General features: G+C 48.0%; 1 protein-coding gene across 1 annotated transcript; it reads left to right on the top strand.

The window, feature by feature from the left end:
* The first annotated feature begins 9,269 nt into the window (after positions 1-9,269).
* Positions 9,270-12,691, top strand: Ran (RAN, member RAS oncogene family). The gene is made up of 7 exons (XM_041649059.1): positions 9,270-9,384; positions 9,625-9,670; positions 9,781-9,865; positions 9,947-10,072; positions 11,330-11,517; positions 11,870-12,040; positions 12,283-12,691. The coding sequence occupies exons 2-7, from the start codon at positions 9,635-9,637 to the stop codon at positions 12,325-12,327; spliced, it is 651 nt and encodes a 216-aa protein (XP_041504993.1). The 5' UTR covers positions 9,270-9,384; positions 9,625-9,634; the 3' UTR covers positions 12,328-12,691.
* The last annotated feature ends 239 nt before the right edge of the window (positions 12,692-12,930 follow it).

Here is a 12,930-nt window from a genome sequence, read left to right as displayed (position 1 = left end):
TGGTCCGGACGGTAGCCCTCAAGGCTGGCTCATCAGCCACTCACTTTCTCCAGCTAAGCCACACCTCCTAAAAGTTCCACAACTTCCCAAAAGAGTGCCAGCCGGCTGAGAGTGTTCAAACAAGTATTCAAATGCACTAGCCTGTGGAAGACATTTCACATTCAAACGACACAGTAGGGGGCGGGAGGTCAACAGCCGCAAAGAGCTGAGCATAGGGTGGAGTGCAGGGGCGACCACAGAGCAAGCTTCCCGTGTCCCTCCTGTGGCGCCAACACTCCAGAGATGGCAGGGTATTGATTGTCAATCCAACAGGATCTACAATCTGCCAAGGAGACAAGTCTCTGGTCTCTCTTAGGAGGGATTATCTAGATTAGGGTAATTGACAAGGAAAGACCCTTTATGTTGTTGTTTGTTTGTTTTTGTTTTTTGAGACAGGGTTTCTCTGTGTAACTTTGGTGCCTGTCCTGGAACTTGCTTTTTAGACCAGGCTGGCCTCGAACTCACAGAGATCAGCCTGCTTCTGCCTCCCGAGTGCTGGGATTAAGCGCCTGTGCCACCACTGCCTGACGAAAAGACCCTTCTTAACTGTTTGCAGCACCGTCCTATATTCTGGGGTTCTGAACCCAATAAAAAGGAGAAGGGGACTTGACCACTGCCATTTATCTCTCTCTGCTTCCTGACTATGGGTGCCTTGTGACCAGCTGCCTCAACCTGTTGTCATTACTTCCCTCCATGATGGATTGTAGTCTTGAACTGTGAGCCAAAGTGAACCCTAGCTCCCTGGATGAGTCTCATAATGGCTATGCACAGAAGCTTGCCTTGTTTTGTTTTTTAAAACATGTATGTATGGTGGACGGTAGCAGACATGTAGAGGTGAGGCTGGGCGGTGGTGGTGACACCTTTAATCCCAGCACTCAGGAGGCAAAGGCAGGTGGATCTCTGTGAGTTTGCGGCGAGCCCCGTCTACAAGAGCTAGTTTCCAGGACAGGTTCCAAAGCTACAGAGAAATCCTGTCTCGGAAAAAAAAAAAAAAAAAAAAAAAAAACCACGTAGAGGTGAGAGAACAACTTTTGGGTTTGGTTCTCTTTTACCATGTGGGTTCCTGAGACAGAATTCACTCTGTCAGGCTTGATGGGAACTGCCTCTAACTGCTGAGCCATCTCACCAGCTAGTAGCTTTCATTCTTAAGTATACTGGCATGTGAGCTAAGGCTCTGCAGGAAGGGGTGCACTTACCAGAGATATGCCACAAATCTGTGGGAGCCTATCCCTAAGTGTGTAGCATTAGGCTGTGCTGGAGTGGAGCACGCCTTTAATCACAGCACTCGAGGCAGAGGAGGAGGATCTCTGAGTTCCAGGACACCCAGGGCTACACAGAGAGACCCTGTCCCCCAAAAAACAAAACAACAGCGGGGTGGTGGTGGTACACACCTTTAATCCCAGCACTCGGTAGGCAGAGATAGGCTGATCTCTGTGAGTTCAAGGCCAGCCTGGTCTACAGAGCTAGTTCCAGGACAGGCTCCAAGGCTACACAGAGAAATCCCATCTCAAAAAACCAAAAAGAAGAAGAAGGAGAAGGAGGAGAAGAAGGTGAAGAAGGAGGAGGAGGAAGAGGAGGAGAGGAGGAGGAGGAGGAGGAGGGAGAGAGAAAACACTGGCTGCTCTTACAGAGGTCCTAAATTTAATTCCCAATACCCATCCAGTGGCTCACAACCATCTGTAGTGAGATCTGGTGCCCTCTTCTGGCATAGAGGTGTAAATGCAGAAGGAGCATTATATACATAATAAATAAATCTTAAAAAAATTTAAACTCTAAAAATAGAAGCAATTGGGTTGTGGGGCAGTCTTTTATTTTGCTTCATTTTTTTTTGAGCCCAGGCTAGCCTCAAACTCCCTGTGAGCATGAACAGGGTTTCCTTGGCTGTCCTGGAAATCACTTGGTAGGCCAGGCTAGTTTCGAGCTCTTAGAGATCCACCTGTTTCTGCATCCCAAGTGCTGGGATTAAAGGTGCATACCACCATGCCTGGGCTTCGACAGTGAACTTCTGATCCTCCTAAATGTTGGGATCACAGGTATATGATATGACACTATGACTGAACAAAAACAGTTTAAGGACACATTTGTATTATCAGTGGTGGCTCAGAACCTGGAGGCTGAAGCAGGACTAATACAAGTTTGAGCCAGCATGGGCTACAGTGTAAGGCTTCAAGAACAACAACAACAAAAATCAATTTCTTCACAATTAATAAATGGGACCTCCTGAAACTGAAAAGCTTCTGTAAAGCAAAGGACACGGTCAACAAGACAAAATGACGACCTACAGAAAACCTGGGGAAAGATCTTCACTAACCCCATATCAGACAGAGGTCTGATCTCCAAAATGTACAAAAAACTCAAGAAATTGGTCATCAAAAGAACAAATAATCCAATAAAAAACAAATGGAGTATAGACCTAAACAGAGAACTCTCAACAGAGGTATCTAAAATGGCTGAAAGACACTTAAGGAAATGTTTAACATCCTTAGTCATCAGAGAAATGCAAATCAAAACAACTCTGAGATTTCATCTTACACTTGTAAGAATAGCCAAGGTCAAAAACACTGATGACAACTTATGCTGGAGAGGTTGTGGGGGAAAGGGAACACTTCTGCGTTGCTGGTGGGAATGCAAGCTGGTGCAATCAGTATGGTGATTTCTCAGAAAATTAGGAAACAACCTTCCTAAAGACCCAGCAATACCACTTTTGGGTATATATCCAAAGGATGCTCAATTGTGCCACAAGGACATGTGCTCAACCATGTTCATAGCAGCTTTGTTTGTCATAGCCAGAACCTGGAAACAACCTTAATGCCCCTTGACTGAAGAATGGATAAGGAAAATGTGGTACATTTATACAATGGAGTACTACAGCAGAAAAAAATGACATCTTGAATTTCGCAGAAAAATGAATGGATCTAGAAAACATTATTTTGAGTGAGGAAACTCAGACACAGAAAGACAATTACCACATGTACTCACTCATAGGTGGTTTTTAAACATAAAGCAAAGAAAACCAGCCTACATACCACAAGCCCAGAGAACTTAGCCAACAATGAGGACACTAAGAGAGACAGACTTACATAGATCTAATCTACATGGGAAGTAGAAAGTAGAAAAAGACAAGATCTCCTGAGTAAATTGGGAGCATGGGGACCTTGGGGGAGTGTTGAAGTGGGGGAGGGGAGAGGCAAGGAGGGGAGCAGAGAAAAATGTAGAGCTCAATAAAAATTTTTAAAAAAAAGAAAGAAAAAATCAATTTCTTCAGTGTTTCAGTGAGAAATATATTAATAGTGTCCAGGTAGTATAATGGTCTGTCCTGTCCCTCATACCTTTAATCCCAGTGCTCAGGAGGCAGAGGCAGACGGCTGTGAGTTCAAGGCCAACCTGGTCTCCAAAGTGAATTCCAGGACAGTCTAAGGCTGTTACACAAAGAAAGCCTGTCTTGAAAAAAAAAAACAAAAAGCCCAAAACCAAAAACCAAACAAGAAAACCAGAGATGTTTGGTTCTAAACCACTCTCCCTATGAATGGGACCTTAGAAGAAAGGGCCTTTTACAATTCAACTTAACAAGAGATGAAGTCATGACTCAGGCAGGGCTCAACCTCAGAGACAGACAGACATGCAGAGAGAAGATGATACAACCAGGAGGAGATAACGAAGTCACTGCAGCTGTATGCCACAAAGCAAGAGGTGGTCACAAATGCCAGCAACTCCAAGGCTCAAGAGGCAACATGGTACAGACTCCCTGGGACAGACGCCTTCAGGGATAGCATGGCCTGCCCACTTCTTGTTTCAGACTTCCAGAAACATCCCTGGCAGAGCTTGATGGTACAGGTGTGTTACCCCAGGTTCTCAGGAGGACAAGGCAGTAGGACCCCGAGTTCAAGTCCAACTTGGACTGCAAAGTAGACTGAAGGATAGTCCAGGCAATTTAGTGAGACATTTGTCTCCAAGTAAAAAGTAAAAAGATGGCTGAAGAATGTAACTCAGTAGAGGTGTTTGCCTGGCAACCCTGAGGCCTTGGGTTTAATACCAGGGCCAGGTAGGGGATCCATTTCTGTCCTGTTAAGGGACTCAGTTTGTGGTATTTTGTTAAGCCAATGTCACCTTGTAATTATCTTATAAATAGGACAGTTATGCAGTACACATTGGCTGTTGACACAGCTTATAAGAAGCCACTTTTAAAACCAAGCATTTAAAATGTGTCACACATTTTGAAACTAAAAAAAGCCAATGTTTGAAATAAATACGCAGTTGAGCGCACGCTAGAAAGCCATATAATGGGATGTTATATTTACACAAACACATCCCACATCCTTACATCTCTGTGAGCATCCCAGGTCTGTTGCAACCTGTGAAAAGTCCTAAAAACAGTTTTAGGGTTTCTTCTGGTATTTTCTCTCTTTTCTTTTTTTTTAAATATTTTTATTTATTTATCTATTTATTATGTATACAATATTCTTTCTGCATGTATGCCTGAAGGCCAGAAGGGGGCACCAGATCTCATTACAGATGGTTGTGAGCCACCATGTGGTTGCTGGGAACTGAACTCAGGACCTTTGGAAGAGCAGGCAATGCTCTTAACCGCTGAGCCATCTCTCCAGCCCCCTTTCTCTCTTTTCTTAAGACTAGATTCTTCTAAAGTGAGATGGGACACAGTGTCAAAGTATCACAGAAACTGGATGATTGTGGGCGATCAGTAGGCTGCTCTTCAAATTCTCTCTGTCTAGAGGGATAGCCATCACTCCTGACCTGGGAAGGCAACTTGGTCTGACTGACATCCCCACAGTCCATGGGCAGCAAGTCTGAGACAAAGGGCCTCTAGTGCTGGGATCTGGGAAAGCCACTTCCCTCTCCTGGGTCCTGGGATGGGGGGAAGGAGCAAAGGATCTCCCTGGGGGACACCCTCAGGAAGTTCAGGGACTCACTATGTGGCTGAGGCTGGCCTTAATCATCCTGCTTCAGCCCTGAAGGTGCTGGATTATACCACTATATCAAGCTTTGGAGGACACTTTTTTCTTTTTTGAGACAGTCTCTGACCCAGGTTGGCCTCAAACTCCCTGTGTAGTCAAAGATGACTTTGAACTTCTTATCCAGTGCTAGGAATCAAACCCAGGGCCTCTTGCATGCTACATAAGCACTCTACCAACTGACCTATACCCCCAACCACGGGGAACACTTTGATAAGGACACCAGTCCCATTTCCCCATTTGTGAGGTTCCACATGGGACCTCATCACTTTTCAAAGGCCCTACATCTTGACAATAGTCACTTTTGGGGAAAGACTGGTAAAATGGGAATGGGGTGGGGGATAAACAATACACACTACAGTGGGGTGGTGGTGGTGCACACCTTTAAGCCCAGGACTCAGGAGGCAGAGGCAGGCAGATCTCTGTGAGTTAGAGGCCAGCCTGGTCTACAAGAGCTAGTTCCAGGACAGGCTCCAAAGCTACAGAGAAACCCTGTCTCAAAAAAACTACAAAAAAGAAGAAGAAGCAGAAGAGAAAGAAGGAGAAGGAGGAGGAGGAGGAGGAGGAGGAGGAGGAGGAGGAGGAAGAGGAGAAGAGGAGGAAGAAGAGGAGGAGGAGGAGGAGGAGGAGGAGAAGGAGAAGGAGAAGGAGAAGAAGAAGAAGAGAAGAAGAAGAAGAAGAAGAAGAAGAAGAAGAAGAAGAAGAAGAAGAAGAAGATACTGTAATTATTAATCACTGGGATCTCAAATTTTTTCCAGACATAATTTTCTGCCTTTCAGGCATCTTGCGAAGTCCAAGCTGCCAGCCAGCCAGTTCCTCAGAGCCCAGAAAATACAACAGTAATCAGCCACCCCAGGACGTGGTCAAGCATCTCAACTCCTCGATGCCCACAAAGTCAGTGTGAAGCAGTCGCGAGAGACCTTACAACGCTCCATTCCCATCCATTAAGATCCCTCAACCCCCCCCCAATAATAAACAAAAGAGTGGAATGTAATTATTCAGCCACAGATAAGGCTGCACTTCCGGATTCTAAAGGCAGGCACATGCGGACGGACCCTTGGACCCCGCATAATCCACGTGCGTGCATGCATGCGTGGTTACCTCCACGTGTGACTCAACTAAAACCCTTGCACACATGCGTGAGTTGCCCATCTGCGTAATCAGTGTATAACATAGTCACGCCAACCCCCTGTGCACATGTGCTAGGAAGCTTTTAAAAACTGGATGTGCCATTTCTCTCTCTCTCTCTCTCTCTCTGCACACCAATTCCCAGGCCTGTACGCACTCCCTCTAATAAACTCCTAAGCGGGTTTGTTTGTGTTCCGTGTTTCCTTCTCACTCACGCCAGGTAATTTTACATACTACAGTCATCTATAGACACAGAAAAGTTAAAACATGAGTCAACTTGGCTTGCTTGAGGTTCTGTGTTTAATCCCAAAAACGAACAAAGAGCTTATGTCTATTAGCCTCTCTGGCCCACCTCTTCATCCATCCCCCTAGCTCCTCGGCTCAGGTGCAAGTGGCCTTCATATGCCATGCCCTCTCCCTGGAATCTTTTCCTTCACAGGTCTCCTTGGCACCCTCCCTCCCCTTTTGGGGTCCTGTTAGTCCCTTGCTATCTCAGGGATAGTCTGGAGTCATCGCCCTGCCCAGCTACCTCCTTCCTCCTTTCCAATTGAGCAGTCATCATCCTTTGGACAACTATCTGTACTCATGGGATTGGGTCCTGGAAGCACCTGCAATCCTGCCAGTATCCAGATCAGATCAGCAGATGGTCAAGTCTCTTAAATAAAAACGAAGTCACATTTGCATAAAACCTATGCATATCCTGAGTACTTTAAACCCTCAGGTTACTTATTATACCTCACACAATCTACACAGTATGTGAGTAGTTGCATAGTAGCTGTATTGTTTAGGGCATAGAAACAAGAGACACCCGCCCTCAGCATGCTCATTCAGTAAGGATTCAATGTCCCCTAATACTTTCAACATGCCATTGGATGAACCCACATAAGTAAAACCGTCTTGGACGAAGACAGCCACCCGTGCTTACTCACTTACCTAGTTCGCTTCTAGTCTGGTTTTTGTTTGCTTGCTTTGAGGCAGCCCCACTAAAGAGCATCCTCTCAGCCAGCAAGCTTTTAGTGTGTGCCTGCCCTCAGAGAGGGCCGGTTTGGAGTTCACTCAACAAAGATTATCAAAAGAATTTTTGAAGACAACACTAGGGGCTAGCTCAGGTCTGAGGTGTGCTGGGATCCAGTACAGGTGAAGCCAGGAAGCACACAGGTTGGAAACAGTTTGGTTAGTCCGCATCCAGTCAGGAGGCAGAGAGAGATGGATGATGGTGCTCAACTCCCTTTCTCCTTTTCATTCAATTGAGGGTACAGCCTATGTTCAGTTAAACCTCTCTGTAAGTACAAGAGACACCCCTAGAGGTGTGTCAGATAGGCAACCTAAGTACTGTAGACTGACCATCACATGCTACAATCCTTTATACAAACACAGCTTTTCCCCAAGGCTGTACAAATTATCACGACTATAGTTGCACCCCACCCCAACCCCAGTTCTCACACATGTTAAACAACTATCAAGTTTTAAAGTACAGGCTAAGTCTGGGTTTGCAGTTCACGTTGGATGGTCGAGACAGGTGTCTCTGGAACCAGGGAGTAGTGGGCAGGCAGGGAAGCATCCGCTATATGCGCTCAGGTGTATTTTCTTGCTTTCTTCTGCTTTCTCCGAGAAGGCTCTTTAAATTCTAAGTTTGGGTCAGGTAGAAACACAGTCCAGCCCGCTTGATGATGCCATTCAGGAGGCTGGATGCTAGGAAACTTCCCGGTGAGTTCTCCAGGCGGGGGTGAGGGGGTGGGGGGCTGTCACTGGTGATCTCATTACCCTGCACACGCTGCTGCTTTTATCAACTTTAAAGCAAGAACTGCAACTAGGTAGGTTGATAGTTTCTTCCTCAACTCTCAATTTGATCACATTCCTTTCTTCCTTTTTTGGGGGGAGGGCGGGGTTTGAGACAGGGTTTCTCTGTGCCTTGGCTGTCCTAGAACTCGCTGTGTAGACCAAGCCTGCCTCTGCCTCCAGATGCTGTGATTAAAGGCGTGAGCCATCACTGCCCTGTTCATCACATCCTTTTCTACCTTCTATTCAAACAGCTAATGACATAGCCCCGTGTAGCCAATTTAAGATTCACAAACCCAAGAATATAGTAATCTTGTATTTATATAAATATGTAACTAACATCCCATTACATACACACCATGTTAAGCTTATGTAATTTTTTTTTTTTTTGTACTACACACAACCACTTTCCCTTCTTCTATCCCAAACAGGGTTCTACCTAACCATAATGAAACGGGTGAGATCTACATATTTTACCCTTTCACCTGCATTTTCCTAAGGCCTGTGCTGGCTCCTTTTAAACTGCAAAGTAGAAAATAACTGCAGGGCCACAGCTAAGGTCATCAGAGATACACTTTCCGTTTTCCCAGCAGCATCTGTACTTGCTGCTGTTTTGGGGAGTGGAACTTGGGTCCCAGCAGGCCCAATCTAACTGTTGTTTTCCCAGGCTTATGACGATTCCTCCTCCCGGTCACTTGGTGCTTATATGAGAAATGCATTATCCACTTCGGCCATGTAATAGAGGAGGGGTCCCAGGGTGCAGTACGTATGGACGCCCCCAACTGCATCCCGCCCCATCCTCAGAGTCTGTGCCACAGCTAGGGCCTACAAGACCCCACGCGTGTACAGCCAGGCCGCGTCCAGCCCTCGCACGCGTGGCCGCCTCAGCAAGCTGACGCAAGCCGGGTCGCGGGCACGCGCGCCCTCATTCATTCACTCCTTCATTCATTCTGCGGAGGCCGGCCGCTAGCCCCCAGCGATCCTCCGCCCGCGAGGTCCAGCGTGTCTGTGGAGACAGGACGCGGGGACGAAGGTCGGGCGGTGCCCGCTGACCAGCCGCAAGCGTCCCGGAGGCCGCACCCGCCTTTCCCGCCCACGAGGCCAGGGCTAGGCCGCCGCCCACGTGACGCACGGCCTCCCGCAGTGAGCGCATGCGCGCGGGAGCCCGCGCTCCGAGCCGGCTCAGGAGGACCTCCCGCTCGTCGTGCGTGCGCGTTCCTGTCCGCCCGCACCACGTGACCCGCCTCGCCTCTCCCGCCTTCTGCGCTCAGACCGACCAGACGAGTAGGACGGGCCGTGCCGGCGTGCGCGTGCACGTGAGCCGCGTGGTTGGGCGCGGCACCGTTGCTCCGCCCCTTTAGGCTCCGCCCCCTCTGCGCGCCGGCGTCCGCTGCGTCTCCGGCATTTGAATCGCGCTTCCGCCATCTTTCCAGCTTCAGTCGGACAAGCGCGGAGAATCTTTCGGAAGGTAGCGGTGGGGCCGGGAGGATTGGGCCCGGCGAGGGCGGCGGCGGGGGTGGGGGGTCCCTTCGGGTGGGCGAGGGGCGGCGGCGGCGAGGAGAGTGAACGGGCAGCGCCCCGGTTTTTCCGCCAGCTTCCCTTCCCTCCCCCCCCCCCACCGTCTCACGCCGCGTCCCCGCCTTCCCGCGCGCTCTTCCCGGCCGCGGCCTTTGTGGGGCGCACGTGCCGTAGCCGCTCTCTCCCGCAGGATCGCCGCGATGGCCGCCCAGGGAGAGCCGCAGGTCCAGTTCAAGGTGCGTGCGCGGGCGACCGGGGCCGTCGGGCGGGCGGGCGGGCGAGAGGGGAGGTCGGGAGGACGGCATGGCGAGAGGGAAGCGGGCCGCTCACGCTGCCTCCTCCTTAGCTCGTCCTGGTGGGCGACGGCGGCACCGGGAAGACGACGTTCGTGAAGCGCCACTTGACGGGCGAGTTCGAGAAGAAGTATGTAGGTAGGTGCGGCGGGGCCGCGCGGCTGCGGGCGGGGAAGTCGGCGGCCGTGCGTGGCTGACCCTGCCGTCCCGTTCCCGCAGCCACCCTGGGCGTGGAGGTGCACCCGCTCGTCTTCCATACCAACAGAGGACCCATCAAGTTCAACGTGTGGGACACAGCCGGCCAGGAGAAGTTCGGGGGCCTGCGCGATGGCTACTACATCCAAGGTGAGGGCCTGCGGAAGTGGGCCTGGCCCTCGGACATGTGCCTGGGGTGAGCCCGGGAGCCAGCCGTTGCCCGGTGACTAAGGAGGGAGGGAGATGGCGAGACGGAGGCGACCTCGTTTGCGTGGCTAGGAGAGGGTTTTTAGACGAGCCGTCCGTGGTGTCATTCGATCACATGCTGTGTCATGCTAGGCATGCTTTAGAGCAGACTGTGTGTCCTTACCGTTGAATAGGAGGCGGGGAAGCTGTGGGATCACTTGCTGGTTTCGAAACGCGTTTTAGGGTATATGTTCAGTGGTTACCCTTGAGTATTCCCGCCCGGAATACTAGCACTTGGGCTAGTTAGTAAAACCCAACCTCCAGCCCCAGGAGCCAGGCCCTCTCTAACACGTGAGCGACAAGCTACATCGTGTAAATTGTGCTTTTACTTTTCTCCTTGAAAGTGATTGGAAAATTTTAAGGAAAGGGAGGGTGTCAGGTGGTTAAAGAGAAATGAATGAAAGAAGTATTCTTGTGGACTTAATAGCCCGTTGGGAAAAAAAATTTGGAAGTTCTTTGGTTTCTTGCTGTGTTTTAGCATGTAAAGATACAAGGGTGTTTATCCTTGAATTGAAACTTTTATTCTTTTGAGTTCAAACTTTTTCTAGCCAAAAAACTGGACCATGCTTTTGCTGCCTCTTTCTTTAGTTTCTTGTGACAGGATTTCTCTCTGTAGCTTTGGAGTCTGTGCTGGAACTCACTCTGTAGATCAGTCTGGACTCAGACTCACAGAGCTCCACCTGTCTGCTGGAATTAAAGGCCTATACCACTGCTACCTGGCTTTTTTGCTGCTTCTTTAACTGTATCCTCAGCATCCCTGTAGGTCAGGCAATAGAGAGCTCTGGCCTCAGATTTTCTTAAAGGCATAAATCACTTCACCGTTTAAAGATTCCATTTCTAGGTGGCAGAGTGTTTTGCTCGCTATAAAGGAGGTATGTCTTCTAGAATGATGATGTACTATTTTACTTTAGACAAACTTGGAGGGCGGGGGTGATGATTAGGTGTCCAGAGGGAGAGAAAGGAGAAGGTAGTTGGAGTAGTAGGTCTTGACATTTGAACTTTCATATGAAGAGAAATTGGAATCGGTGCCTTGGATTGCATCTAACTTTTTTTAGTATTGAGGGGGAGACCTTCCGAAAGAGTGGTTTGATTGTGAGAGTCAGGGCTAAGATGATGAACCCCAGTAGACTAAAACATTTCAATCCCTTGAATGTCTTTCAGCCCAGTGTGCCATTATAATGTTCGATGTAACATCAAGAGTTACTTACAAGAATGTACCTAACTGGCATAGAGATCTGGTACGTGTGTGTGAAAACATCCCCATTGTATTGTGTGGCAACAAAGTGGATATTAAGGACAGAAAAGTGAAGGCTAAATCTATTGTCTTCCACCGAAAGAAGAACCTTCAGGTATGTTCATAATTTATTGAATCTTTTTTCTTTTTTGTTTTTCGAGACAGGGTTTCTCTGTAGCTTTGGAGCCTGTTCTGGAACTCGCTCAGTAACTAGGCTAGCCTCAAACTCAGAGATCTGCCTACCTCTGCCTCCTGAGTACTGGGATTTAAAGGCATGCACCACCATGCCTTTGATTCAGGGATATTGAATCATTCTTAGAGAATATATATATGTAAGGCACACGTGTGTCACGTAGGACCAGTGTGTGTTTTATGTGAATTACAAAATGTCTTTGAGTTTAAAGTGTCTTGGAATGGTGATCACTAACAGAAGTTTTTAAACATAAATTTCCTTTTGTTATAAACAGTACTATGACATTTCTGCCAAAAGTAACTACAACTTTGAAAAGCCTTTCCTCTGGCTTGCCAGAAAGCTCATTGGAGACCCTAATTTGGAGTTTGTTGCCATGCCTGCGCTTGCCCCACCTGAGGTGGTCATGGACCCAGCTTTGGCAGCACAGTACGAGCATGATTTAGAGGTATTTGTCCTTATTAATTTTCTTTCTGGTGTGTATGGGTATGTGTTTGTGCTTTGCCTGATGCCTGCAGAGGTCAGAAGCTGACATTGGATCCTCCCAGCCATGTAGATACTTGGAATCAAGAGCTGGCGGTGCTCTTGACTGTGGAGCCATCTTCCGGCCCCATTTGTCCTTAGTGCTTATGTTTGACTTGGTCATGGCAGTTTTGATCTTACGTGTTTCCTTTTTGTTTCTTGTTCCAGGTTGCTCAAACGACTGCCCTCCCGGATGAAGATGATGACCTGTGAGAAAGTGAAGCTGGAGCCCTGTGTCAGAAGTCTAGTTTTATAGGCAACTGTCCTGTGATGTCAGCGGTGCAGCGTGTGTGCCACCTTATTTAGCTAAGCAGATCGTGTACTTCATTGGATGCTGAAGGAGATGAATGGGCTTCGGAGTGAATGTGGCAGTTAAAACATACTTTTTTTTTTAACATACCTTCATTTTTTTTGGACTTGCATATTTAGCTGTTTGGAACACAGTTGTTTCCTAAATTTCAAAAATAAGACTGCTACAGTCACATCGCACTATTAAGTCAGTGGTAAAATCTTGTTCCTGTCATTCCCATTCTTTTTGTTTAGAATCAGAATAAAGTTGTATTTCAAATAATCTAAACAAGTGAATCATCCCTTGTTTATAAGCATTTTAAAGCTAACGTAAGGAAGCTTGTGCCATACTACAGTTAAAAATGCCTTTGCTTAGTACTTCTGAGGTTCATTCAGATATGTTTTCCTGTGCCTACCTTCACAGACATTTGGATCAAGTCGTGACCTGACGCTTGTCTTACAGGTGTAAATACTGCGGTTCAGCTAGGATATCTGCCCTACCTGCATTTTGCTAGGTAGTTTCACCTA

This window comes from Microtus oregoni, unplaced genomic scaffold (assembly GCF_018167655.1).
Source record: "Microtus oregoni isolate MIOR12 unplaced genomic scaffold, Mior012 000003F_ref0000135, whole genome shotgun sequence".
NCBI classification, from domain to species: domain Eukaryota; kingdom Metazoa; phylum Chordata; class Mammalia; order Rodentia; family Cricetidae; genus Microtus; species Microtus oregoni.
This window is presented reverse-complemented; position numbering and strand designations above follow the sequence as displayed.